At 62.8% G+C, this 27,072-nt stretch overlaps 1 protein-coding gene across 3 annotated transcripts in view; it reads left to right on the top strand.

Annotated features, from left to right (window-relative positions):
• Positions 1–27,072, top strand: part of paplna (papilin a, proteoglycan-like sulfated glycoprotein) — a 234,275-nt gene that overhangs the window by 161,845 nt on the left and 45,358 nt on the right. For all 3 annotated transcript variants that reach the window (XM_059649376.1, XM_059649377.1, XM_048537827.2), the window contains exons 13-15: positions 22,702–22,878; positions 24,652–24,802; positions 25,710–25,796. In XM_059649376.1, the coding sequence (XP_059505359.1) occupies positions 22,702–22,878; positions 24,652–24,802; positions 25,710–25,796 (415 nt within the window). The remainder of the gene's footprint in view (positions 1–22,701; positions 22,879–24,651; positions 24,803–25,709; positions 25,797–27,072) is intronic.

Raw genomic sequence — 27,072 nt, 5'->3', positions numbered from 1 at the left:
CCATCCCTCCCGCCTTCCTTCCCTCCCTCCCGCCTTCCTTCCCTCCTTTCCTCCCGCCTTCCTTCCTTTCCTCCCGCCTTCCTTCCCTCCCTTCCTCCCGCCTTCCTCCCCTACCTGCCTCCGCCTTCCTTCCTTCCCTTGCTCCCGCCTTCCTTCCCTTCCTCCCGCCTTCCTTCCCTTCCTCCTGTCTTTCTTCCTTCCCTCCCGCCTCCCTTCCCTCCCACCTCCCTTCCCTCCCGCCTTCCTTCCCTCCCGCCTTCCTTCCCTCCATCCCTCCCGCCTTCCTTCCCTCCCTCCCGCCTTCCTTCCCTCCTTTCCTCCCGCCTTCCTTCCTTTCCTCCCGCCTTCCTTCCTTCCCTCCCGCCTTCCTTCCTTCCCTCCCGCCTTCCTTTCCTCCCTTCCGCCTTCCTTCCCTCCTTCCCACCTGCCTTCCTTCCCTCCTGCCTTCCTTCCCTCCTGCCTTCCTTCCCTCCTGCCTTCCTTCTCTCCTTCCCTCCCGCCCTCCTTCCCTCCCGCCCACCTTCCCGCCCGCCCTCCTTCCCTCCCGCCTTCCTTCCCTCCTTCCCTCCCGCCTTCCTTCCCCCCTTCCCTCCCGCCTTCCTTCCCTCCCGCCTTCCTTCCCTCCCTCCCGCCTTCCTTCCTTCCCTCCCGCCTTCCTTCCTTCCTTCCCTCCCTCCCGCCTTCCTTCCCTCCCTCCCGCCTTCCTTCCCTCCCTCCCGCCTTCCTTCCCTCCCTCCCGCCTTCCTTCCCTCCTGTCTTTCTTCCCTCCTGCCTTCCTTCTCTCCTTCCCTCCCGCCCCCCTTCCCTCCCGCCCCCCTTCCCTCCCGCCCTCCTTCCCCCCTTCCCTCCCGCCCTCCTTCCCTCCCGCCCTCCTTCCCCCCTTCCCTCCCGTCTTCCTTCCCTCCTGCCTTCCTTCCTTCCCTCCCACCTTCCTTCCTTCCCTCCCGCCTTCCTTCCTTCCCTCCCGCTTTCCTTCCTTCCCTCCCGCCTTCCTTCCCTCCTGTCTTTCTTCCCTCCTGCCTTCCTTCTCTCCTTCCCTCCCGCCCCCCCTTCCCTCCCGCCCTCCTTCCCTCCCGCCCTCCTTCCCCCCTTCCCTCCCGTCTTCCTTCCCTCCTGCCTTCCTTCCTTCCCGCCTTCCTTCCTTCCCTCCCGCTTTCCTTCCTTCCCTCCCGCCTTCCTTCCTTCCCTCCCGCCTTCCTTCCTTCCCTCCCGCTTTCCTTCCTTCCCTCCCGCTTTCCTTCCCTTCAGCCTTCCTTCCCTTCAGCCTTCCTTCCCTCCCGCCTTCCTTCCCTCCAGCCTTCATTCCCTCCCGCCTTCCTTCCCTCCCGCCTTCCTTCCTTCCCTCCCGCCTTCCTTCCTTCCCTCCCGCTTTCCTTCCTTCCCTCCCGCTTTCCTTCCTTCCCTCCCGCCTTCCTTCCCTTCAGCCTTCCTTCCCTTCAGCCTTCCTTCCCTCCCGCCTTCCTTCCCTCCAGCCTTCATTCCCTCCCGCCTTCCTTCCCTCCCGCCTTCCCTCCTTCCCTCCCGCCTTCCTTCCCTCCCGCCTTCCTTCCCTCCCGCTTTCCTTCCCTCCCGCCCTCCTTCCCTCCTGCCTTCCTTCCCCCCCTTCCTCCCGCCTTCCTTCCCCCCCTTCCTCCCGCCTTCCTTCCCCCCCTTCCTCCCGCCTTCCTTCCCCCCCTTCCTCCCGCCTTCCTTCCCTGCCTTCCTCCCGCCTTCCTTCCCTCCCTTCTTCCCGCCTTCCTTCCTTCCCTTCCTCCCCCCTTCCTTCCCTCCCCTCCTCCCCTCCCCTCCTCCTGCCTTCCTTCCTTCCCTCCCGCCTTCCTTCCTTCCCTTCCTCCCGCCTTCCTTCCCTTCCTCCCGCCTTACTTCCCTTCCTCCCGCCTTACTTCCCTTCCTCCCGCCTTACTTCCCTTCCTCCCGCCTTACTTCCCTTCCTCCCGCCTTCCACCCGCCTTCCTTCCCTCCATCCCTCCCGCCTTCCTTCCCTCCCGCCTTCCTTCCCTCCCACCTTCCTTCCCTCCCTCCCGCCTTCCTTCCCTCCCTCCCGCCTTCCTCCCCTCCTTCCCACCCGCCTTCCTTCCCTCCCTCCCTCCTGCCTTCCTTCCCTCCTGCCTTCCTTCCCTCCTGCCTTCCTTCTCTCCTTCCCTCCCGCCCTCCTTCCCTCCCGCCCGCCTTCCCTCCCGCCCTCCTTCCCTCCCGCCCTCCTTCCCTCCCGCCCTCCTTCCCTCCCGCCTTCCTTCCCTCCCGCCTTCCTTCACTCCCGCCTTCCTTCCCTCCCGCCTTCCTTCCCCCCTTCCCTCCCGCCTTCCTTCCCTCCCGCCTTCCTTCCCTCCCTCCCGCCTTCCTTCCCTACCGCCTTCCTTCCCTCCCGCCTTCCTTCTCTCCTTCCCTCCCGCCCCCCTTCCCTCCCGCCCCCCTTCCCTCCCGCCCTCCTTCCCTCCCGCCCTCCTTCCCTCCCGCCCACCTTCCCTCCCGCCTTCCTTCCCTCCCTCCTTCCCTCCTGCCTTCCTTCCCTCGCTTCCTCCCGCCTTCCTTCCCTCCCTTCCTCCCGCCTTCCTCCCGCCTTCCTTCCCTCCCTTCCTCCCGCCTTCCTCCCGCCTTCCTCCCGCCTTCCTTCCCCCCCCTTCCCCCCCCTTCCTCCCGCCTTCCTTCCCTCCCTTCCTCCCGCCTTCCTTCCCTCCCTTCCTCCCACCTTCCTTCCTTCCCTTCCTCCCGCCTTCCTTCCCTTCCTCCCACCTTCCTTCCCTTCCACCCACCTTCCTTCCCTCCCTTCCCCCCCCTTCCTTCCCCCCCTCCTCCCCCCTTCCTTCCCTCCCCTCCTCCCCCCTTCCTTCCATCCCCTCCTCCCGCCTTCCTTCCTTCCCTCCCACCTTCCTTCCCTCTCTTCCTCCCGCCTTCCTTCCCTCCCTTCCTCCCGCCTTCCTTCCCTCCCTTCCTCCCGCCTTCCTTCCCTCCCTTCCTCCCCCTTCCTCCCTCCCTTCCTCCCGCCTTCCTTCCCTCCCTTCATCCCGCCTTCCTCCCGCCTTCCTCCCGCCTTCCTTCCCCCCCTTCCTGCCACCTTCCTTCCCTCCCTTCCTCCCGCCTTCCTTCCCTCCCTTCCTCCCACCTTCCTTCCTTCCCTTCCTCCCGCCTTCCTTCCCTTCCTCCCACCTTCCTTCCCTTCCACCCACCTTCCTTCCCTCCCTTCCTCCCCCCTTCCTTCCCTCCCCTCCTCCCCCCTTCCTTCCCTCCCCTCCTCCCGCCTTCCTTCCTTCCCTCCCGCCTTCCTTCCTTCCCTTCCTCCCGCCTTCCTTCCCTCCCTTCCTCCCGCCTTCCTTCCCTCCCTTCCTCCCGCCTTCCTTCCCTCCCTTCCTCCCCCTTCCTCCCTCCCTTCCTCCCGCCTTGCTTCCCTCCCTTCCTCCCGCCTTGCTTCCCTCCCTTCCTCCCGCCTTGCTTCCCTCCCTTCCTCCCGCCTTCCTTCCCTCCCTTTCTGCCGCCTTTCTTCCCTCTCTTTCTCCCGCCTTTCTTCCCTCTCTTTCTCCCGCCTTCCTTCCCTCCCTTCCTCCCGCCTTCCTTCCCTCCCTTCCTCCCGCCTTCCTCCAGCCTTCCTTCCCCCCTTCCCTCCCTTCCTCCCGCCTTCCTTCCCTCCCTTCCTCCCGCCTTCCTTCCTTCCCTCCCTCCCGCCTTCCTTCCTTCCTTCCCTCCCTCCCGCCTTCCTTCCTTCCCTCCCTCCCGCCTTCCTTCCTTCCCTCCCTCCCGCCTTCCTTCCTTCCTTCCCTCCCGCCTTCCTTCCTTCCCTCCCGCCTTCTTTCCTTCCCTCCTTCCTGCCCTCTTTCCTTCCCTCCAACCTTCCTTCGCTCCCTTCCTCCCGCCTTCCATCCCTCCCTTCCTCCCGCCTTCCTCCCGCCTTCCTTCCCTCCCTTCCTCCCGCCTTCCTTCCCTCCCTTCTTCCCGCCTTCCTTCCGTCCCGCCTTCATTCCCTCCCTTCCTCCCGCCTTCCTTCCCTCCCTTTCTCCCACCTTCCTTCCCTCCCTTCCTCCCGCCTTCCTCCTGCCTTCCTTCCCTCTCTTCCTCCCGCCTTCCTCCCGCCTTCCTTCCCTCCCTTCCTCCCGCCTTCCTCCCGCTTTCCTTCCCTCCCTTCCTCCCGCCTTCCTTCCCTCCCTTCCTCCCGCCTTCCTTCCCTCCCGCCTTCCTTCCCTCCCGCCTTCCTTCCCTCCCGCCTTCCTTCCCTCCCGCCTTCCCTCCCACCCGCCTTCCCTCCCTCCCGCCTTTCCTCCCTCCCGCCTTTCCTCCCTCTCGCCTTTCCTCCCTCCCGCCTTCCTTCCCTCCCGCCTTCCTTCCCTCCCGCCTTCCTTCCCTCCCTTCCTCCCGCCTTCCTTCCCTTCTTCCCGCCTTTCTTCCCTTCCTCCCGCCTTCCTTCCTTTCCTCCCGCCTTCCTTCCCTTCCGCCTTCCTTCCCTTCCTCCTTCCTTCCTTCCCGCCTTCATTCGCTCCCTTCCTCCCGCCTTTCTTCCTTCCCTTCCTCCCGCCTTCCTTCCCTTCCTCCCGCCTTCCTTCCCTTCCACCCGCCTTCCTTCCCTTCCTCTCGCCTTCCTTCCCTCGCTTCCGCCGTCCGTCCCTGCCGCCTTCCTTCCCTCCCGCCTTCCTTCCCTCCCGCCTTCCTTCCCTCCCTTCCTCCCACCTTCCTCCCCTCCCTTCCTCCCGCCATCCTTCCTTCCCTCCCTTCCTCCCGCCATCCTTCCCTCCCTTCCACCCGCCATCCTTCCCTCCCTTCCTCCCGCCTTCCTTCGCTCCCTTCCTCCCGCCCAACTTCCCTCCCTTCCTCCCGCCTTCCTTCCCTACCTTCCTCCCGCCTTCCTCCCGCCTTCCTCCCGCCTTCCTCCCGCCTTCCTTCCCGCCCTTCCTCCCGCCTTCCTCCCGCCTTCTTCCCGCCTTCCTTCCCTCCCTTCCTCCCGCCTTCCTTCCCTCCCTTCCTCCCGCCTTCCTCCCGCCTTCCTCCCGCCTTCCTTCCCTCTCTTCCTCCCGCCTTCCTTCGCTCCCTGCCTCCCGCCTTCCTTCCCTCCCTTCCTCTCGCCTTCCTCCCGCCTTCCTTCCCTTCCACCTTCCTTCCTTCCCTCCCTTCCACCTTCCCTCCCTTCCTCCCGCCTCCCTTCTGCCCGCCTTCCTTCCCTCCCCTCATCCCGCCATCCTTCCCTCCCCTCCTCCTGCCATCCTTCCCTCCCCTCCTCCTGCCATCCTTCCCTCCCCTCCTCCCGCCTTCCTTCCTTCCCCTCCTCCCGCCTTCCTTCCTTCCCCTCCTCCCGCCTTCCTTCCCTCCCGCCTTCCTTTCCTCCACATTCCTTCAATCCATCCTTCCTTCCCTCCATCCTTCCTTCCCTCCATCCTTCCTTCCCTCCCTCCTTCCTTCCTTCCTTCCTTCCCTCCCTCCTTCCTTCCTTCCCTCCTTCCTTCCTTTCCTCCTTCCTTCCTTCCCTTCTTCCTTCCCTCCCTTCATCCCGCTGCCCTTCCTGCCTGCCTTCCTTCCTTCCTTCCCTCCCTCCCGCCTTCCTTCCTTCCCTCCCGCCTTCCTTCCTTACCCCCCGCCTTCCTTTCCTCCCGCCCGCCTTCCTTCCCTCCCGCCCGCCTTCCTTCCCTCCCTCCCGCCTTCCTTCCCTCCCTCCCGCCTTCCTTCCCTCCCTCCCGCCTTCTTCCCTCCTGTCTTCCTTCTCTCCTGCCTTCCTTCTCTCCTTCCCTCCCGCCCCCCCCTTCCCTCCCGCCCCCCTTCCCTCCCGCCCTCCTTCCCCCTTCCCTCACGCCCTCCTTCCCTCCCCCCCTCGTTCCCTCCCGCCCTCCTTCCCTCCCGCCCTCCTTCCCTCCCGCCTTCCTTCCCTCCCGCCTTCCTTCCCCCCTTCCCTCCCGCCTTCCTTCCCCCCCTTCCCTCCCGCCTTCCTTCCCCCCTTCCCTCCCGCCTTCCTTCCCTCCCTCCCTCCCGCCTTCCTTCCCTCCCTCCCGCCTTCCTTCCCTCCCTCCCTCCCGCCTTCCTTCCCTCCCTCCCGCCCTCCTTCCCTCCCGCCCTCCTTCCCTCCCGCCCTCCTTCCCCCCTTCCCTCCCGCCTTCCTTCCCTCCCTCCCGCCTTCCTTCCCTCCCTCCCGCCTTCCTTCCCTCCCTCCCGCCTTCTTTCCTTCCCTCCCACCTTCCTTCCTTCCTTCCCGCCTTCCTTCCTTCCTTCCTTCCCTCCCTCCCGCCTTCCTTCCCTCCCTCCCACCTTCCTTCCCTCCCTCCTGCCTTCCCTCCCTCCTGCCTTCCTTCCCTCCTGCCTTCCTTCCCTCCTGTCTTCCTTCCCTCCTGTCTTCCTTCCCTCCTGTCTTCCTTTTCTCCTGCCTTCCTTCTCTCCTTCCCTCCCGCCCCCCTTCCCTCCCGCCCCCCTTCCCTCCCGCCTCCCTTCCCTCCCGCCCTCCTTCCCCCCTTCCCTCCCGCCCTCCTTCCCCCCGATCCCTCCCGCCCTCCTTCCCTCCTGCCCTCCTTCCCCTCCCGCCTTCCTTCCCCCCTTCCCTCCCGCCTTCCTTCCCCCCTTCCCTCCCGCCTTCCTTCCCCCCTTCCCTCCCGCCTTCCTTCCCTCCCGCCTTCCTTCCCTCCCGCCTTCCTTCCCTCCCGCCTTCCTTCCCTCCCGCCTTGCTTCCTTCCCTCCCGCCTTCCTTCCTTCCCTCCCACTTTCCATCCTTCCCTCCCGCCTTCCTTCCCTCCCGCCTTCCTTCCCTTCAGCCTTCCTTCCCTCCCGCCTTCCTTCCCTCCCGCCTTCCTTACCTCCCGCCCTCCTTCCCTCCCGCCCTCCTTCCCTCCTGCCTTCCTTCCCTCCCTTCCTCCCGCCTTCCTTCCCTCCCTTCCTCCCGCCCTCCTTCCCTCCCCTCCTCCCGCCTTCCTTCCCTCTCTTCCTCCCGCCTTCCTTCCCTCCCTTCCTCCCGCCTTCCTTCCCTCCCTTCCTCCCGCCTTCCTTCCCTACCTCCCTCCGCCTTCCTTCCTTCCCTTGCTCCCGCCTTACTTCCCTTCCTCCCGCCTTCCTTCCCTTCCTCCCGTCTTTCTTCCTTCCCTCCCGCCTCCCTTCCCTCCCGCCTTCCTTCCCTCCCGCCTTCCTTCCCTCCATCCCTCCCGCCTTCCTTCCCTCCCGCCTTCCTTCCTTCCCTCCCGCCTTCCTTCCCTCCCTCCCGCCTTCCGTCCCTCCCGCCTTCTTTCCCTCCTTTCCTCCCGCCTTCCTTTCTTCCCTCCCGCCTTCCTTCCCTCCCTTCCTCCCGCCTTCCTTCCCTCCCTTCCTCCCGCCTTCCTTCCCTACCTCCCTCCGCCTTCCTTCCTTCCCTTGCTCCCGCCTTCCTTCCCTTCCTCCCGCCTTCCTTCCCTTCCTCCCGTCTTTCTTCCTTCCCTCCCGCCTCCCTTCCCTCCCGCCTTCCTTCCCTCCCGCCTTCCTTCCCTCCATCCCTCCCGCCTTCCTTCCCTCCCGCCTTCCTTCCTTCCCTCCCGCCTTCCTTCCCTCCCTCCCGCCTTCCGTCCCTCCCGCCTTCCTTCCCTCCTTTCCTCCCGCCTTCCTTCCTTTCCTCCCGCCTTCCTTCCTTCCCTCCCGCCTTCCTTCCTTCCTTCCCTCCCTCCCGCCCCCCTTCCCTCCTTCCCTCCCGCCCTCCTTCCCGCCTTCCTTCCCTCCCTCCCGCCTTCCTTCCCTCCCTCCCGCCTTCCTTCCCTCCCTCCCGCCTTCCTTCCTTCCCTCCCGCCTTCCTTCCTTCCCTCCCTCCCGCCTTCCTTCCCTCCCTCCCGCCTTCCTTCCCTCCCTCCTGCCTTCGCTCCCTCCTGCCTTTCTTCCCTCCTGTCTTCCTTCCCTCCTGTCTTCCTTCCCTCCTGTCTTCCTTTCCTCCTGCCTTCCTTCTCTCCTTCCCTCCCGCCCCCTTCCCTCCCGCCCCCCTTCCCTCCCGCCCTCCTTCCCCCCTTCCCTCCCGCCCTCCTTCCCCCCGATCCCTCCCGCCCTCCTTCCCTCCTGCCCTCCTTCCCTCCTTCCCCCCTTCCCTCCCGCCTTCCTTCCCCCCTTCCCTCCCGCCTTCCTTCCCCCCTTCCCTCCCGCCTTCCTTCCCTCCCGCCTTCCTTCCCTCCCGCCTTCCTTCCCTCCCGCCTTCCTTCCCTCCCGCCTTGCTTCCTTCCCTCCCGCCTTCCTTCCTTCCCTCCCACTTTCCATCCTTCCCTCCCGCCTTCCTTCCCTCCCGCCTTCCTTCCCTTCAGCCTTCCTTCCCTCCCGCCTTCCTTCCCTCCCGCCTTCCTTCCCTCCCGCCCTCCTTCCCTCCCGCCCTCCTTCCCTCCTGCCTTCCTTCCCTCCCTTCCTCACGCCTTCCTTCCCTCCCTTCCTCCCGCCCTCCTTCCCTCCCTTCCTCCCGCCTTCCTTCCCTCCCTTCCTCCCGCCTTCCTTCCCTCTCTTCCTCCCGCCTTCCTTCCCTCCCTTCCTCCCGCCTTCCTTCCCTCCCTTCCTCCCGCCTTCCTTCCCTACCTCCCTCCGCCTTCCTTCCTTCCCTTGCTCCCGCCTTCCTTCCCTTCCTCCCGCCTTCCTTCCCTTCCTCCCGTCTTTCTTCCTTCCCTCCCGCCTCCCTTCCCTCCCGCCTTCCTTCCCTCCCGCCTTCCTTCCTTCCCTCCCGCCTTCCTTCCCTCCCTCCCGCCTTCCGTCCCTCCCGCCTCCCTTCCCTCCTTTCCTCCCGCCTTCCTTCCTTCCCTCCCGCCTTCCTTCCTTCCCTCCCGCCTTCCTTCCTTCCTTCACTCCCTCCCGCCCCCCTTCCCTCCCGCCCCCCTTCCCTCCTTCCCTCCCGCCCTCCTTCCCCCCTTCCCTCCCGCCCTCCTTCCCCCGGTTCCCTCCCGCCTTCCTTCCCGCCCGCCCTCCTTCCCTCCCGCCTTCTTTCCCTCCCGCCTTCCTTCCCCCCTTCCCTCCCGCCTTCCTTCCCTCCCGCCTTCCTTCCCTCCCGCCTTCCCTCCTTCCCTCCCGCCTTCCCTCCTTCCCTCCCGCCTTCCTTCCTTCCCTCCCGCCTTCCTTCCTTCCCTCCCGCTTTCCTTCCTTCCCTCCCGCCTTCCTTCCCTCCCGCCTTCCTTCCCTCCCGCCTTCCTTCCCTCCCGCCTTCCTTCCCTCCCGCCTTCCTTCCCTCCCGCCCTCCTTCCCTCCCGCCCTCCTTCCCTCCCGCCCTCCTTCCCTCCCGCCTTCCTTCCCTCCCTTCCTCCTGCCCTCCTTCCCTCCCTTCCTCCCGCCTTCCTTCCCTCTCTTCCTCCCGCCTTCCTTCCCTCCCTTCCTCCCGCCCTCCTTCCCTCCCTTCCTCCCGCCCTCCTTCCCTCCCTTCCTCCCGCCTTCCTTCCCTCCCTTCCTCCCGCCTTCCTTCCCTCCCTTCCTCCCGCCTTCCTTCCCTCCCTTCCTCCCGCCTTCCTTCCCTACCTCCCTCCGCCTTCCTTCCTTCCCTTGCTCCCGCCTTCCTTCCCTTCCTCCCGCCTTCCTTCCCTTCCTCCCGTCTTCCTTCCCTTCCTCCCGTCTTTCTTCCTTCCCTCCCGCCTCCCTTCCCTCCCGCCTTCCTTCCCTCCCGCCTTCCTTCCCTCCATCCCTCCCGCCTTCCTTACCTCCCGCCTTCCTTCCCTTCCTCCCGCCTTCCTTCCCTCCCTTCCTCCCGCCTTCCTTCCCCCCTTCCCTCCCGCCTTCCTTCCCTCCCGCCTTCCTTCCCTCCCGCCTTCCTTCCCTCCCTCCCGCCTTCCTTCCTTCCCTCCCGCCTTCCTTCTTTCCCTCCCGCCTTCCTTCCTTCCTTCCCTCCCTCCCGCCTTCCTTCCCTCCCTCCCGCCTTCCTTCCATCCCTCCCGCCTTCCTTCCCTCCTGTCTTCCTTCCCTCCCGCCTTCCTTCCCTCCCGCCTTCCTTCCTTCCCTCCCGCCTTCCTTCCTTACCCCCCGCCTTCCTTTCCTCCCGCCCGCCTTCCTTTCCTCCCGCCCGCCTTCCTTCCCTCCTTCCCTCCTGCCTTCCTTCCCTCCTGCCTTCCTTCCCACCTGCCTTCCTTCTCTCCTTCCCTCCCGCCCTCCTTCCCTCCCGCCCTCCTTCCCTCCCGCCCTCCTTCCCCCCTTCCCTCCCGCCTTCCTTCCCTCCCTCCCGCCTTCCTTCCCTCCCTCCCGCCTTCCTTCCCTCCCTCCCGCCTTCCTTCCCTCCCTCCCGCCTTCCTTCCTTCCCTCCCGCCTTCCTTCCTTCCTTCCTTCCCTCCCTCCCGCCTTCCTTCCCTCCCTCCCGCCTTCCTTCCCTCCCTCCCGCCTTCCTTCCCTCCCTCCTGCCTTCCCTCCCTCCTGCCTTCCTTCCCTCCTGCCTTCCTTCTCTCCTTCCCTCCCGCCCCCCTTCCCTCCCGCCCCCCTTCCCTCCCGCCCTCCTTCCCTCCCGCCCTCCTTCCCCCCTTCCCTCCCGCCCTCCTTCCCCCCGATCCCTCCCGCCCTCCTTCCGTCCTGTCTTCCTTCCCCCCTTCCCTCCCGCCTTCCTTCCCTCCCGCCTTCCTTCCCTCCCGCCTTCCTTCCCTCCATCCTGCCTTCCTTCCCTCCTGCCTTCCTTCCCTCCTGTCTTCCTTCCCTCCTGTCTTCCTTCCCTCCTGTCTTCCTTTCCTCCTGCCTTCCTTCTCTCCTTCCCTCCCGCCCCCCTTCCCTCCCGCCCCCCTTCCCTCCCGCCCTCCTTCCCCCCTTCCCTCCCGCCCTCCTTCCCCCCGATCCCTCCCGCCCTCCTTCCCTCCTGCCCTCCTTCCCTCCTGCCCTCCTTCCCTCCCACCTTCCTTCCCCCCTTCCCTCCCGCCTTCCTTCCCCCCTTCCCTCCCGCCTTCCTTCCCCCCTTCCCTCCCGCCTTCCTTCCCCCCTTCCCTCCCGCCTTCCTTCCCCCCTTCCCTCCCGCCTTCCTTCCCTCCCGCCTTCCTTCCCTCCCGCCTTCCTTCCCTCCCGCCTTGCTTCCTTCCCTCCCACCTTCCTTCCTTCCCTCCCACTTTCCATCCTTCCCCCCCGCCTTCCTTCCCTCCCGCCTTCCTTCCCTCCCGCCTTCCTTCCCTTCAGCCTTCCTTCCCTCCCGCCTTCCTTCCCTCCCGCCTTCCTTCCCTCCCGCTCTCCTTCCCTCCCGCCCTCCTTCCCTCCTGCCTTCCTTCCCTCCCTTCCTCACGCCTTCCTTCCCTCCCTTCCTCCCGCCCTCCTTCCCTCCCTTCCTCCCGCCCTCCTTCCCTCCCTTCCTCCCGCCTTCCTTCCCTCCCTTCCTCCCGCCTTCCTTCCCTCTCTTCCTCCCGCCTTCCTTCTCTCCCTTCCTCCCGCCTTCCTTCCCTCCCTTCCTCCCGCCTTCCTTCCCTACCTCCCTCCGCCTTCCTTCCTTCCCTTGCTCCCGCCTTCCTTCCCTTCCTCCCGCCTTCCTTCCCTTCCTCCCGCCTTCCTTCCCTTCCTCCCGTCTTTCTTCCTTCCCTCCCGCCTCCCTTCCCTCCCGCCTTCCTTCCCTCCCGCCTTCCTTCCCTCCATCCCTCCCGCCTTCCTTCCCTCCCGCCTTCCTTCCTTCCCTCCCGCCTTCCTTCCCTCCCTCCCGCCTTCCGTCCCTCCCGCCTTCCTTCCCTCCTTTCCTCCCGCCTTCCTTCCTTCCCTCCCGCCTTCCTTCCTTCCCTCCCGCCTTCCTTCCTTCCTTCCCTCCCTCCCGCCCCCCTTCCCTCCCGCCCCCCTTCCCTCCTTCCCTCCCGCCCTCCTTCCCCCCTTCCCTCCCGCCCTCCTTCCCCCCGTTCCCTCCCGCCTTCCTTCCCGCCCGCCCTCCTTCCCTCCCGCCTTCCTTCCCCCCTTCCCTCCCGCCTTCCTTCCCTCCCGCCTTCCTTCCCTCCCGCCTGCCCTCCTTCCCTCCCGCCTTCCCTCCTTCCCTCCCGCCTTCCTTCCTTCCCTCCCGCCTTCCTTCCTTCCCTCCCGCCTTCCTTCCTTCCCTCCCGCCTTCCTTCCTTCCCTCCCGCTTTCCTTCCTTCCCTCCCGCCTTCCTTCCCTCCCGCCTTCCTTCCCTCCCGCCCTCCTTCCCTCCCGCCCTCCTTCCTTCCCGCCCTCCTTCCCTCCCGCCTTCCTTCCCTCCCTTCCTCCCGCCTTCCTTCCCTCCCTTCCTCCCGCCCTCCTTCCCTCCCTTCCTCCCGCCTTCCTTCCCTCTCTTCCTCCCGCCTTCCTTCCCTCCCTTCCTCCCGCCCTCCTTCCCTCCCTTCCTCCCGCCCTCCTTCCCTCCCTTCCTCCCGCCTTCCTTCCCTCTCTTCCTCCCGCCTTCCTTCCCTCCCTTCCTCCCGCCTTCCTTCCCTCCCTTCCTCCCGCCTTCCTTCCCTACCTCCCTCCGCCTTCCTTCCTTCCCTTGCTCCCGCCTTCCTTCCCTTCCTCCCGCCTTCCTTCCCTTCCTCCCGTCTTCCTTCCCTTCCTCCCGTCTTTCTTCCTTCCCTCCCGCCTCCCTTCCCTCCCGCCTTCCTTCCCTCCCGCCTTCCTTCCCTCCATCCCTCCCGCCTTCCTTCCCTTCCTCCCGCCTTCCTTCCCTTCCTCCCGCCTTCCTTCCCTCCCTTCCTCCCGCCTTCCTTCCCCCCTTCCCTCCCGCCTTCCTTCCCTCCCGCCTTCCTTCCCTCCCTCCCGCCTTCCTTCCTTCCCTCCCGCCTTCCTTCCTTCCCTCCCGCCTTCCTTCCTTCCTTCCCTCCCTCCCGCCTTCCTTCCCTCCCTCCCGCCTTCCTTCCATCCCTCCCGCCTTCCTTCCCTCCTGTCTTCCTTCCCTCCCGCCTTCCTTCCCTCCCGCCTTCCTTCCTTCCCTCCCGCCTTCCTTCCTTACCCCCCGCCTTCCTTCCCTCCCGCCCGCCTTCCTTCCCTCCCGCCCGCCTTCCTTCCCTCCTTCCCTCCTGCCTTCCTTCCCTCCTGCCTTCCTTCCCACCTGCCTTCCTTCTCTCCTTCCCTCCCGCCCTCCTTCCCTCCCGCCCTCCTTCCCCCCTTCCCTCCCGCCTTCCTTCCCTCCCTCCCGCCTTCCTTCCCTCCCTCCCGCCTTCCTTCCCTCCCTCCCGCCTTCCTTCCTTCCCTCCCGCCTTCCTTCCTTCCTTCCTTCCCTCCCTCCCGCCTTCCTTCCCTCCCTCCCGCCTTCCTTCCCTCCCTCCCGCCTTCCTTCCCTCCCTCCCGCCTTCCTTCCCTCCCTCCTGCCTTCCCTCCCTCCTGCCTTCCTTCCCTCCTGCCTTCCTTCTCTCCTTCCCTCCCGCCCCCCTTCCCTCCCGCCCCCCTTCCCTCTCGCCCCCCTTCCCTCTCGCCCCCCTTCCCTCCCGCCCTCCTTCCCTCCCGCCCTCCTTCCCCCTTCCCTCCCGCCCTCCTTCCCCCCGATCCCTCCCGCCCTCCTTCCGTCCTGTCTTTCTTCCCTCCTGTCTTCCTTCCCTCCTGCCTTCCTTCTCTCCTTCCCTCCCGCCCCCCTTCCCTCCCGCCCCCCTTCCCTCCCGCCCTCCTTCCCTCCCGCCCTCCTTCCCCCCCGCCCTCCTTCCCCCCCTTCCCTCCCGCCCTCCTTCCCCCCGATCCCTCCTGCCCTCCTTCCCTCCCGCCTTCCTTCCCCCCTTCCCTCCCGCCTTCCTTCCCTCCCGCCTTCCTTCCCTCCCGCCTTCCTTCCCTCCCGCCTTCCTTCCCTCCCGCCTTGCTTCCTTCCCTCCCGCCTTCCTTCCTTCCCTCCCGCCTTCCTTCCTTCCCTCCCGCTTTCCTTCCTTCCCTCCCGCTTTCCTTTCTTCCCTCCCGCTTTCCTTTCTTCCCTCCCGCTTTCCTTCCTTCCCTCCCGCCTTCCTTCCCTCCCGCCTTCCTTCCCTTCAGCCTTCCTTCCCTCCCGCCTTCCTTCCCTCCCGCCTTCCTTCCCTCCCGCCCTCCTTCCCTCCCGCCCTCCTTCCCTCCTGCCTTCCTTCCCTCCCTTCCTCCCGCCTTCCTTCCCTCCCTTCCTCCCGCCCTCCTTCCCTCCCTTCCTCCCGCCCTCCTTTCCTCCCTTCCTCCCGCCTTCCTTCCCTCTCTTCCTCCCGCCTTCCTTCCCTCCCTTCCTCCCGCCTTCCTTCCCTCCCTTCCTCCCGCCTTCCTCCCCTACCTGCCTCCGCCTTCCTTCCTTCCCTTGCTCCCGCCTTCCTTCCCTTCCTCCCGCCTTCCTTCCCTTCCTCCCGTCTTTCTTCCTTCCCTCCCGCCTCCCTTCCCTCCCGCCTCCCTTCCCTCCCGCCTCCCTTCCCTCCCGCCTCCCTTCCCTCCCGCCTCCCTTCCCTCCCGCCTTCCTTCCCTCCCGCCTTTCTTCCCTCCATCCCTCCCGCCTTCCTTCCCTCCCTCCCGCCTTCCTTCCCTCCTTTCCTCCCGCCTTCCTTCCTTTCCTCCCGCCTTCCTTCCCTCCCTTCCTCCCGCCTTCCTCCCCTACCTGCCTCCGCCTTCCTTCCTTCCCTTGCTCCCGCCTTCCTTCCCTTCCTCCCGCCTTCCTTCCCTTCCTCCTGTCTTTCTTCCTTCCCTCCCGCCTCCCTTCCCTCCCACCTCCCTTCCCTCCCGCCTTCCTTCCCTCCCGCCTTCCTTCCCTCCATCCCTCCCGCCTTCCTTCCCTCCCTCCCGCCTTCCTTCCCTCCTTTCCTCCCGCCTTCCTTCCTTTCCTCCCGCCTTCCTTCCTTCCCTCCCGCCTTCCTTCCTTCCCTCCCGCCTTCCTTTCCTCCCTTCCGCCTTCCTTCCCTCCTTCCCACCTGCCTTCCTTCCCTCCTGCCTTCCTTCCCTCCTGCCTTCCTTCCCTCCTGCCTTCCTTCTCTCCTTCCCTCCCGCCCTCCTTCCCTCCCGCCCTCCTTCCCTCCCGCCCTCCTTCCCTCCCGCCCTCCTTCCCGCCCGCCCTCCTTCCCGCCCGCCCTCCTTCCCTCCCGCCTTCCTTCCCTCCTTCCCTCCCGCCTTCCTTCCCCCCTTCCCTCCCGCCTTCCTTCCCTCCCGCCTTCCTTCCCTCCCTCCCGCCTTCCTTCCTTCCCTCCCGCCTTCCTTCCTTCCTTCCCTCCCTCCCGCCTTCCTTCCCTCCCTCCCGCCTTCCTTCCCTCCCTCCCGCCTTCCTTCCCTCCTGTCTTTCTTCCCTCCTGCCTTCCTTCTCTCCTTCCCTCCCGCCCCCCTTCCCTCCCGCCCCCCTTCCCTCCCGCCCTCCTTCCCCCCTTCCCTCCCGCCCTCCTTCCCTCCCGCCCTCCTTCCCCCCTTCCCTCCCGTCTTCCTTCCCTCCTGCCTTCCTTCCTTCCCGCCTTCCTTCCTTCCCTCCCGCCTTCCTTCCTTCCCTCCCGCCTTCCTTCCTTCTCTCCCGCTTTCCTTCCCTTCAGCCTTCCTTCCCTTCAGCCTTCCTTCCCTTCAGCCTTCCTTCCCTCCCGCCTTCCTTCCCTCCCGCCTTCCTTCCCTCCCGCTTTCCTTCCTTCCCTCCCGCTTTCCTTCCTTCCCTCCCGCCTTCCTTCCCTTCAGCCTTCCTTCCCTTCAGCCTTCCTTCCCTTCAGCCTTCCTTCCCTTCAGCCTTCCTTCCCTCCCGCCTTCCTTCCCTCCAGCTTTCATTCCCTCCCGCCTTCCTTCCCTCCCGCCTTCCCTCCTTCCCTCCCGCCTTCCTTCCCTCCCGCCTTCCTTCCCTCCTGCCTTCCTTCCCTCCCGCTTTCCTTCCCTCCCGCTTTCCTTCCCTCCCGCCCTCCTTCCCTCCTGCCTTCCTTCCCTCCCTTCCACCCGCCTTCCTTCCCCCCCTTCCTCCCGCCTTCCTTCCCCCCCTTCCTCCCGCCTTCCTTCCGCCTTCCTTCCCCCCCTTCCTCCTGCCTTCCTTCCCTCCCTTCCTCCCGCCTTCCTTCCCTCCCTTCTTCCCGCCTTCCTTCCTTCCCTTCCTCCCGCCTTCCTTCCCTTCCACCCGCCTTCCTTCCCTCCCTTCCTCCCCCCTTCCTTCCCTCCCCTCCTCCCCTCCCCTCCTCCTGCCTTCCTTCCTTCCCTCCCGCCTTCCTTCTTTCCCTTCCTCCCGCCTTCCTTCCCTTCCTCCCGCCTTCCTTCCCTTCCTCCCGCCTTCCTCCCGCCTTCCTTCCCTCCATCCCTCCCGCCTTCCTTCCCTCCATCCCTCCCGCCTTCCTTCCCTCCCGCCTTCCTTCCCTCCCGCCTTCTTTCCCTCCCGCCTTCCTTCCCTCCCTCCCGCCTTCCTTCCCTCCCGCCTTCCTTCCCTCCCTCCCTCCTGCCTTCCTTCCCTCCTGCCTTCCTTCCCTCCTGCCTTCCTTCCCTCCTGCCTTCCTTCTCTCCTTCCCTCCCGCCCTCCTTCCCTCCCGCCCTCCTTCCCTCCCGCCCTCCTTCCCTCCCGCCTTCCTTCCCTCCCGCCTTCCTTCACTCCCGCCTTCCTTCCCTCCCGCCTTCCTTCCCCCCTTCCCTCCCGCCTTCCTTCCCTCCCGCCTTCCTTCCCTCCCTCCCGCCTTCCTTCCCTCCCTCCCGCCTTCCTTCCTTCCCTCCCGCCTTCCTTCCTTCCCTCCCACCTTCCTTCCTTCCCTCCTGCCTTCCTTCCTTCCTTCCCTCCCTCCTGCCTTCCTTCCCTCCCTCCTGCCTCTCTTCCCTCCCGCCTTCCTTCCCTCCCGCCTTCCTTCCCTACCGCCTTCCTTCCCTCCCGCCTTCCTTCTCTCCTTCCCTCCCGCCCTCCTTCCCTCCCGCCCCCCTTCCCTCCCACCCTCCTTCCCTCCCGCCCACCTTCCCTCCCGCCTTCCTTCCCTCCTGCCTTCCTTCCCTCCCTCCTTCCCTCCTGCCTTCCTTCCCTCGCTTCCTCCCACCTTCCTTCCCTCCCTTCCTCCCGCCTTCCTTCCCTCCCTTCCTCCCGCCTTCCTCCCGCCTTCCTTCTTTCCCTTCCTCCCGCCTTCCTTCCCTTCCTCCCGCCTTCCTTCCCTTCCTCCCGCCTTCCTCCCGCCTTCCTTCCCTCCATCCCTCCCGCCTTCCTTCCCACCATCCCTCCCGCCTTCCTTCCCTCCCGCCTTCCTTCCCTCCCGCCTTCTTTCCCTCCCGCCTTCCTTCCCTCCCTCCCGCCTTCCTTCCCTCCTTCCCTCCCGCCTTCCTTCCCTCCCTCCCTCCTGCCTTCCTTCCCTCCTGCCTTCCTTCCCTCCTGCCTTCCTTCCCTCCTGCCTTCCTTCTCTCCTTCCCTCCCGCCCTCCTTCCCTCCCGCCCTCCTTCCCTCCCGCCTTCCTTCCCTCCCGCCTTCCTTCCCTCCCTTTCTCCCGCCTTTCTTCCCTCTCTTTCTCCCGCCTTCCTTCCCTCCCTTCCTCCCGCCTTCCTTCCCTCCCTTCCTCCCGCCTTCCTCCCGCCTTCCTTCCCCCCCTTCCCTCCCTTCCTCCCGCCTTCCTTCCCTCCGTTCCTCCCGCCTTCCTTCCCTCCGTTCCTCCCGCCTTCCTTCCTTCCCTCCCTCCCGCCTTCCTTCCTTCCTTCCCTCCCTCCCGCCTTCCTTCCTTCCTTCCCTCCCTCCCGCCTTCCTTCCTTCCCTCCCTCCCGCCTTCCTTCCTTCCTTCCCTCCCGCCTTCCTTCCTTCCCTCCCGCCTTCTTTCCTTCCCTCCTTCCTGCCCTCTTTCCTTCCCTCCAACCTTCCTTCGCTCCCTTCCTCCCGCCTTCCTTCCCTCCCTTCCTCCCGCCTTCCTCCCGCCTTCCTTCCCTCCCTTCCTCCCGCCTTCCTTCCCTCCCTTCCTCCCGCCTTCCTTCCCTCCCTTCCTCCCGCCTTCCTTCCGTCCCGCCTTCATTCCCTCCCTTCCTCCCGCCTTCCTTCCCTCCCTTCCTCCCGCCTTCCTCCTGCCTTCCTTCCCTCTCTTCCTCCCGCCTTCCTCCCGCCTTCCTTCCCTCCCTTCCTCCCGCCTTCCTCCCGCTTTCCTTCCCTCCCTTCCTCCCGCCTTCCTTCCCTCCCTTCCTCCCGCCTTCCTTCCCTCCCGCCTTCCTTCCCTCCCGCCTTCCTTCCCTCCCGCCTTCCTTCCCTCCCGCCTTCCCTCCCTCCCGCCTTCCCTCCCTCCCGCCTTTCCTCCCTCCCGCCTTCCTTCCCTCCCGCCTTCCTTCCCTCCCTTCCTCCCGCCTTCCTTCCCTTCTTCCCGCCTTCCTTCCCTTCCTCCCGCCTTCCTTCCTTTCCTCCCGCCTTCCTTCCCTTCCGCCTTCCTTCCCTTCCGCCTTCCTTCCTTCCCACCTTCATTCGCTCCCTTCCTCCCGCCTTTCTTCCTTCCCTTCCTCCCGCCTTCCTTCCCTTCCTCCCGCCTTCCTTCCCTTCCACCCGCCTTCCTTCCCTTCCTCTCGCCTTCCTTCCCTCGCTTCCGCCGTCCGTCCCTTCCGCCTTCCTTCCCTTCCGCCTTCCTTCCCTCCCGCCTTCCTTCCCTCCCTTCCTCCCACCTTCCTCCCCTCGCTTCCTCCCGCCATCCTTCCTTCCCTTCCTCCCGCCATCCTTCCCTCCCTTCCTCCCGCCATCCTTCCCTCCCTTCCACCCGCCATCCTTCCCTCCCTTCCTCCCGCCTTCCTTCGCTCCCTTCCTCCCGCCCAACTTCCCTCCCTTCCTCCCGCCTTCCTTCCCTACCTACCTCCCGCCTCCCTCCCGCCTTCCTCCCGCCTTCCTTCCCGCCCTTCCTCCCGCCTTCCTCCCGCCTTCTTCCCGCCTTCCTTCCCTCCCTTTCTCCCGCCTTCCTTCCCTCCCTTCCTCCCGCCTTCCTCCCGCCTTCCTTCCCTCTCTTCCTCCCGCCTTCCTTCGCTCCCTGCCTCCCGCCTTCCTTCCCTCCCTTCCTCTCGCCTTCCTCCCGCCTTCCTTCCCTTCCACCTTCCTTCCTTCCCTCCCTTCCACCTTCCCTCCCTTCCTCCCGCCTCCCTTCTGCCCGCCTTCCTTCCTTCCCTCCCCTCATCCCGCCATCCTTCCCTCCCCTCCTCCCGCCTTCCTTCCTTCCCCTCCTCCCGCCTTCCTTCCCTCCCGCCTTCCTTCCCTCCCGCCTTCCTTTCCTCCACATTCCTTCAATCCATCCTTCCTTCCCTCCATCCTTCCTTCCCTCCCTCCTTCCTTCCTTCCTTCCTTCCCTCCCTCCTTCCTTCCTTCCCTCTTTCCTTCCTTTCCTCCTTCCTTCCCTCCCGCCTTCCTTCCCTCCCTTCATCCCGCTGCCCTTCCTGCCTGCCTTCCTTCCTTCCCTCCCTCCCGCCTTCCTTCCTTCCTTCCCTCCCTCCCGCCTTCCTTCCTTCCCTCCCGCCTTCCTTCCTTCCCTCCCGCCTTCCTTCCTTCCCTCCGGCCTTCTTTCCTTCCCTCCTTCCTGCCCTCTTTCCTTCCCTCCCGCCTTCCTTCGCTCCCTTCCTCCCGCTTTCCTTCCCTCCCTTCCTCCCGCCTTCCTTCCCTCCCTTCCTCCCGCCTTCCTTCCCTCCCTTCCTCCCGCCTTCCTTCCCTCCCGCCTTCCTTCCCTCCCTTCCTCCCGCCTTCCTTCCCTCCCGCCTTCATTCCCTCCCTTCCTCCCACCTTCCTTCCCTCCCTTCCTCCCGCCTTCCTTCCCTCTCCTCCTCCCGCCTTCCTCCCGCCTTCATTCCCTCCCTTCCTCCCGCCTTCCTTCCCTCCCTTCCTCTCTCCTTCCTTCACTTCCGCCTTCCTTCCTTCCCTCCCTTCCACCTTCCCTCCCTTCCTCCCACCTTCCTTCCTTCCCTTCCTCCCGCCTTCCTTCCCTCTCTTCCTCCCGCCTTCCTCCCGCCTTCCTTCCCTCCCCTCCTCCCGCCATCCTTCCCTCCCCTCCTCCCGCCATCCTTCCCTCCCCTCCTCCTGCCTTCCTTCCTTCCCCTCCTCCCGCCTTCCTTCCCTCCCGCCTTCCTTCCCTCCTGCCTTCCTTCCCTCCCGCCTTCCTTCCCTCCCGCCTATCTTCCCTCCCTCCTTCCTTCCCTCCATCCTTCCTTCCCTCCATCCTTCCTTCCCTCCCTCCTTCCTTCCCTCCCTCCTTCCTTCCCTCCCTTCTTCCTTCCCTCCCTTCATCCCGCTGCCCTTCCTGCCTGCCTTCCTTCCTTCCCTCCCTCCCGCCTTCCTTCCTTCCTTCCCTCCCTCCCGCCTTCCTTCCTTCCTTCCCTCCCGCCTTCCTTCCTTCCCTCCCGCCTTCTTTCCTTCCCTCCTTCCTGCCCTCTTTCCTTCCCTCCTGCCTTCCTTCGCTCCCTTCCTCCCGCCTTCCTTCCCTCCCTTCCTCCCGCCTTCCTCCCGCCTTCCTTCCCTCCCTTCCTCCCGCCTTCCTTCCCTCCCGCCTTCGTTCCCTCCCTTCCTCCCGCCTTCCTTCCCTCCCTTCCTCCCACCTTCCTTCCCTCCCTTCCTCCCGCCTTCCTCCCGCCTTCCTTCCCTCTCTTCCTCCCGCCTTCCTCCCGCCTTCCTTCCCTCCCTTCCTCCCGCCTTCCTTCCCTCCCTTCCTCCCGCCTTCCTTCCCTCCCTTCCTCCTGCCTTCCTTCCCACCCTTCCTCCCGCCTTCCTTCCCTCCCTTCCTCCCGCCTTCCTTCCCTCCCTTCCACCTTCCCTCCCTTCCTCCCGCCTTCCTTCCCTCCCTTCTGCCCGCCTTCCTTCCCTCCTTCTGCCCGCCTTCCTTCCCTCCCCTCCTCCCGCCATCCTACCCTCCCCTCCTCCCGCCATCCTACCCTCCCCTCCTCCCGCCTTCCTTCCCTCCCCTCCTCCCGCCTTCCTTCGCTCCCTTCCTCCCGCCTTCCTTCGCTCCCTTCCTCCCGCCTTCCTTCGCTCCCTTCCTCCCGCCTTCCTTCGCTCCCTTCCTCCCGCCTTCCTTCCCTCCCTTCCTCCCGCCTTCCTCCCGCCTTCCTCCCGCCTTCCTTCCCTCCCTTCCTCCCGCCTTCCTTCCTTCCCTTCCTCCCGCCTTCCTTCCCTTCCTCCCGCCTTCCTTCCCTTCCTCCCGCCTTCCTTCCCTCCCTTCCGCCTTCCTTCCCCTCCGCCTTCCTTCCTTCCCTCCCTTCCTCCCGCCTTCCTTCCTTCCCTGCCTCCCGCCTTCCTTCCCTCCCTGCCTCCCGCCTTCCTTCCCTCCCTGCCTCCCGCATTCCTTCCCTCCGTTCCTCCCGCCTTCCTTCCCTCCCACCTTCCTTCCCTCCCGCCTTCCTTCCCTCCCGCCTTCCTTCCCTCCCGCCTTCCTTCCCTCCCTCCTTCCTTCCCTCCCTCCCTCCTTCCTTCCCTCCCTCCTTCCTTCCCTCCCTCCCTCCTTCCTTTCCTCCCTTCCCTCCCTCCTTCCTTCCCTCCCTCCTTCCTTCCCTCCCTCCTTCCTATCCTCCCCCCTTCCTTCCCTCCCTTCTTCCTTCCCTCCCTTCTTCCTTCCCTCCCTTCATCCCGCCGTCCTTCCTGCCTTCCTTCCTTCCCTCCCTCCCGCCTTCCTTCCTTCCCTCCCTCCCGCCTTCTTTCCTTCCCTTCTTCCCGCCTTCTTTCCTTCCCTTCTTCCCGCCTTCTTTCCTTCCTTCCCTCCCACCTTCCTTCCTTCCCTCCCGCCTTCCTTCCTTCCCTCCCGCCTCTCTCCCTCCCGCCTTGCTTCTCTCCCTTCCTCCCGCCTTGCTTCTTCCTTCCTTCCTTCCTTCCTTAGGAAGAGGTAATGGCCTAGTGGAATTATTGCTGAACTGTTTAACCAGAGACTCACGTAATGTTCTGGGGACTCAGGTTCAAATCCTGCCACAGCAGATGGTGGAATTTGAATTCAATAAATATTTGGAATTGAGAATCTAATGATAACCATGAATCCATTGCTGATTGTTGAAAAAACCCATCTGGTTCGCTAATGTCCTTCAGGGAAGGGAACTACCTCTTTACCTGAGATAATGGGAACTGCAGATCCTGGAGAATCTAAGATAGTAAAATGTGAGGTTGGATGAACATAGCAGGCCAAGCAGCATCTCAGGAGCACAAAAGCTGACGTTTCGGGCCTAGACCCTTCATCAGAGACCCTCTCTGATGAAGGGTCTAGGCCTGAAACGTCAGCTTTTGTGCTCCTGAGATGCTGCTTGGCCTGCTGTGTTCATCCAGCCTCACATTTTATTACCTCTTTACCTGGTCTGGCCTACATATCAGGCCCACAGCAATGTGTTTGACTCTTAACTGCCCTCTGGGCAATTAGGGATGGGCAATAAATGCTGCCTAGCCAGTGATGCTCTCATACTGTGAATGAATTTTTAAAAAGTACCAGGTGAGGATGGTAGTTTGCTTCCCAAAAGGACATTAGTAGACCAGATAAGATTTTACAACAGTTATGTAGTGTTTCTATGGGTGGAATGTTGCTTATAGGAGATAGTACTTATGGTGTTGGTGGGGTGGGGTGGATTCCCAACAGGAGACAGTGTCTTTGGTGATTGGGTGGGGGGGGATCCTGACAAAAGATGGTGCCTATGTTGGGGAGGGGTGGGTGGCACGGCAAGGTGGAAGTCCCTGACAGGAGATGAAGTCTCTGGCAGGAGGGTCATGTCCCCAATGAGAAACTGTGTTCATGGGGTGGAGGTGGAGGTGATGGTGGGCATGGGAGCTGTTAGCAGGTGATAGTGTTCATGGCAGGCTGCGGGGGGGATGGGTGCTGTGGTGCAGTGGGGGTGGTGAGAATCCAGGTCAGTGTGTTTAATGAAATTTTGTCTGTTTGAGTGATGTCTTATCGAAATGGGAAAAGCACAGATTATGTGGTGATGGGAGGAGGCCTGGAGTAAAATGGGACCAACCTTTGTGCGATTTTTGTACCTGTTTTTCTTTCCCTGCAGGGTTTGTTTCCTTGTCTCTCTGATTCCTCCTGATGGCAGGTGCTGACTAGCTCTGGTTTCTTTTCATAGTGTTCAGTCACATGTGGAGAGGGTACTCAGAGCAGGCCGGTGTCCTGTATGTCCCACTCGGGTGGTAAAGTGCCAGACTTTGCATGCTCTGCTCAAATGAAGCCCTCATCCACCCAGCCCTGTGTCCGGGATAACTGCAGTGAGTTCTTCTCTTGGCACGTGGGTGCCTGGGGTCTGGTGAGTTTGCAAACTAGCTTTCCCTTTCTTTACTGCATCCCACTGGAATCAGATCATTCTTTAACTCAAATAAAAATCATTCCTTTGCCCCCCCCCCCCTTGGCATAGGCGTTCTGTTTGCATGAAGCATGGTGATTTGTTTTGGGGAATGGTTGGGCAGTTAAGCTTCCTAATGACCATTGATTACCGACTGCGTCTATAAATTCCTGTGAAATATCGTCAGTGTATGGCTAAGGGAGGGGCAGAGATGTTGGAATTTTGGAACTTCATACAACACTCCAAATTCACTATTACACTCCCTAAGGGTTCTGTGGGTCCATCTACAGCACATGGACTACAGTGGTTTAAGAAGGCAGCTCACCACCACCTTCTCATGGGGGCAAGCAGGAATGGGCAATAAATACTGGCTTAGCCAGTGACTTCCACATCCTGTGAGTGAATAAACAAGAAGAGAGTTAGTTGGATGTGAGAGTGCATTGGTGCAAAAGGCAATATTTCTCCCCCTTCCTTGTGAGTTATCAATCACTAACTGTGCTGTCCTGGCCAGACCAGTTCCAGGATTATTTTGCATTCTGTTGTGAATGGGTGGAAATATATAAAGCCAAACACATGCTTCAAATGAAGACAAAGGACACCTCTCTCACAATGACATTCTTCAACAAGGCCATGTTAATGCTGTCTCACCTTCCCTGTCATATTGAGATCTTTGCCCAAGCAAGGCACCAGAAATGTCTGCTGTGTGGACCATTATTGCCAGGTTATCATTGGTAACCATTCATGTGATAATTGACAGATATTTGAGAATAGCAATCCTCCCAGAAGCTCATCATCGAAGACTGACATCAGAGCAAGCAGTTACTCACTGACTCATCCACAGCAAGGGTGGGACCAGTTGGCAGACTGACTTTGTGATTGAGTGTTGGACATTCCATCAGTCCAGTTTACAGATTTTACAAAAGTGTCTCCTGGAAGAGGAGAAAAGGAACATGGAGAAGAAAGAGTCAAGGCATCACATGGTGGCATTCACAGGCTGGGTGGGGAATCAGGTGCATTCACTGCTGTAAATGTGGGAGGACTGAGACAGTAAAGTAACACACAAGATCCTGCAAATTACAACAACTTCTTTATGTAGCACCTTTTAACGTAATATAATTCTTCACAAGACCATTACAGAGGATTTAAAGGAGGTCCGTGATGGGGGAGATCTATATGAGGTCCTGACTGTTTATAGCAGAGACCAACATCCATTGGTATGAGCCTTTGGAATGTTGGAAGGGAGTACAACTTACCCAGTACAGTTTAAAGAAAAATTACATGAATAGAACGGAACAATGATGAGAGATAATTACCAAAATGTGATGTTGTCTGAGGAGTATATTAGATGGAGATTGGGGACCACACTCCTGCCCAACCTTTCCTCCAAATGGTGCCAAGGAGTGTTCTCTCTCTGAGAGTGTGGGGAGAGCCCCCATTCAGCACTGCCAAGGGACTGTTTAGAGCTTCAATTGGGAGAGGTAGAGTATGTGAAAGGTCTGCGAACAGTTGATTGATCCTGGAGACATATAACTGATGGCCCGGAGCAATTTGTGTTTCTAGGCATCCGGAAACCCAGTGCAATTGGGGGAGAAAAGGGGCCAGTTTTTTTTTTAACTGCCCAGAGCCTGGCCTGCAGTCCTGGTGAGTCTGTTTTTCTGTTAGGGTGCAGTGGGAGGTGTGACTGCCGGCACATCTAATCTCACCCGGCCTGGTAGTGACTTATGTTCCCTTCCACAGTGCTCCAAGAGCTGTCAGATGGGCAAGCGGAGACGCCAGGTCATCTGCTATGACCAAGATCGAAAGCACCAGGATCCAGAGAAGTGTGACCCACGTGCCTATCCTCGGGAGTTTGAGGATTGTAACAGCCAGCCTTGCTTCCTGCCCCAAAGTGAGTCAGCATTGGTGAGATTATCTTGCTGATTTTATATTGGCCTCCTGTCACTTTCTGAGGATTGTTCCTATTCAACTTCCAGACCGTCTGTCTCTCTGTCTGTTTATTTGTTTGTTTCTCTCTGTCCCCCCTTGCCCATTGACCCTTCCCTCACCCTCTGACTCCCACCCCCGACTCTTCTCATTCAACCCCCCCCATTCCTCTTACTCTGTCCTCTCCTAACCCTCAACCCACTCCACTCCTCCCATTCAACCACCCTCATTCCTCTTACTACCACTCCCATCCCCAACACCACTGTTCCAGCAATAGCTGCATGGGACATGTCCTGCCCTCGGAATAGGCGCTACAGCAATGCTGCCTTTAAGCTACAACAGCAGCCACCAGTGTAGAGAATGTGACAGACAGGACTGGGAGGTTTGGCAGGTCTATCTGAAATCGTGAGGAGGGGGCATATCAGAGTGAGGGGATATCAAGGGAGGGAGTGTCCAGGAGGTTGGGAGGGGTGGGCGAGGAGGAACCCAGGGAAGAGGCAGACCGGGCTGAGGGTGATGTGGAGCAGAGTCTATGGATTGGGAGTCGGTCAGGATCGGGGTGGTGGCAGGAAGAGAAGGTGGGGAAGTCCAGCGGAAGGCAGAGGAGAGTGGGAGTGGGGTTTAGAGCAGAGGGTGGAGTGAGTTGAGGGGTAGGAGAGGATGGAGTAAGAGGAATGGGGTTTTGAATGGGAGGAGTCAGGGGGTGGAAGTCAGAGGGTGAGGGGAGGGTCACTGGGCAAGGGGAGCAAACTCACTCTCTGTATGATCCTCCACTTGCTGCCAGTGCCAGCAGCCCATTATTGCAGCCATCTCTCTCCACCCTCATCACCACCTGACGCATTGCTGTGTCACTTTCTGTCTCCTTTTCATAGTGGTGCCCAGCTTTCCAGATCCGACCGGATTCAACCCTGTCGAGGACTTGTCGACATTCCCGAACGCTGAGTCTCCTCTGTTTCCTGGTGAGTTGCTGTCTGCCCTGGGTCAGTAACCAGTGTTCTAGTAGAGCTGTCAGACACTGGAGGGAGCTCCACTGTCTGCAGGCTGTCACCATGGCTACAATTGCCTCTTGCAGCCTGTGGTTAGAGAGTGAGAGATTGCATGGAGGTCAGTTTTGAAGGAGGAGTTGTATCTAGGTTTTAAACCTAAAGGAGTTGGATATCAGCCATTATCATGTTGAATGTCAGAGTAAGTTTGGTGGGCTTATCCATGCACCTGTTTTCTTTGTTTCTATAACTGGAGATGGCATTTAGCCCATCTAGCATCTCTCACAGTTCATTCCCCTCATTCCTGGTTGAGTCCATTCCCCTTCCTTGGGATCTTTGGATCTACATCCAACAAAGAACACCAACCTCAGTGTTCAGAAGGCGAGCTGTTTCCAGATCCCTGTCTGGATCAGCATTTCCGCAACCCCTCAGACTGAGCAAATGCCTTCTAGAACCAGCCCCAAGATGCCACACATCGCCACAGAGTTCTAGCTTGTTTTCTCAGGAACCACCTTCTCCCAATCTCTAGGAGGGAGAAGAACTGACCTCAACTTCCCAGGGTCACCTCAAGGGGCAGTGAAGGCCACACCAGTGGATCGGATTCTGTTCTGTTCCACATTCAACATTCCCATCTGCCCCATGGTAAACTTTAGCTCAGTGCTGTACCGCGAGAGCACTCTGCCTGCCCAGTTCTGCACTGTGGGAGCACTGGCTTGAATGAATGTTGAAGGTAGGGTCCTGTCCTCTCTCTGAGCTGATAGTGAAAATTCCTCACATTAGGGCAGCATGGGGGCTCAGTGGTTAGCACTGCAACCTCACAGCGCCAGGGATCCGCGTTCGATTCCAGCCTCTGGTAATTGTCTGTGCGGAGTTTGCACATTCTCCCCGTGTCTGCTTGGGTTTCCTCCGGGTGCTCCGGTTTCCTCCCACAGTCCAAAGATGCGCAGGCTAGGTGGATCGGCCATGCTAAATTGCCCGTGGTGTTCAGGGGTGTGTGGGTTATAAGGGGATGGGTCTGGGTGGGATGTTCCAAGGGGCGGTGTGGACTTGTTGGGCCGAAGGACCTGTTTCCACACTGTAGGTAATCTAATCTAATCTAATTATCCTGAAGCTGTGGAGGGCACTCATGAACGACAACACTCGAGCAGACTTTTCCAGTTGTTCCATTAATGGTGATGGGACCTCGCTGTCCTCTGCGTTTCCCGCGGGGAGCCTGGTGCCTGTGATGTTGGTGCAGGTGCTATAGTAATGC

The sequence above is a fragment of the Stegostoma tigrinum genome, chromosome 10 (genome assembly GCF_030684315.1).
Source record: "Stegostoma tigrinum isolate sSteTig4 chromosome 10, sSteTig4.hap1, whole genome shotgun sequence".
Lineage (NCBI taxonomy): Eukaryota > Metazoa > Chordata > Chondrichthyes > Orectolobiformes > Stegostomatidae > Stegostoma > Stegostoma tigrinum.
Note: the sequence above shows the minus strand (reverse complement) of the source record. Positions and strands in the feature narration are given on the sequence as shown.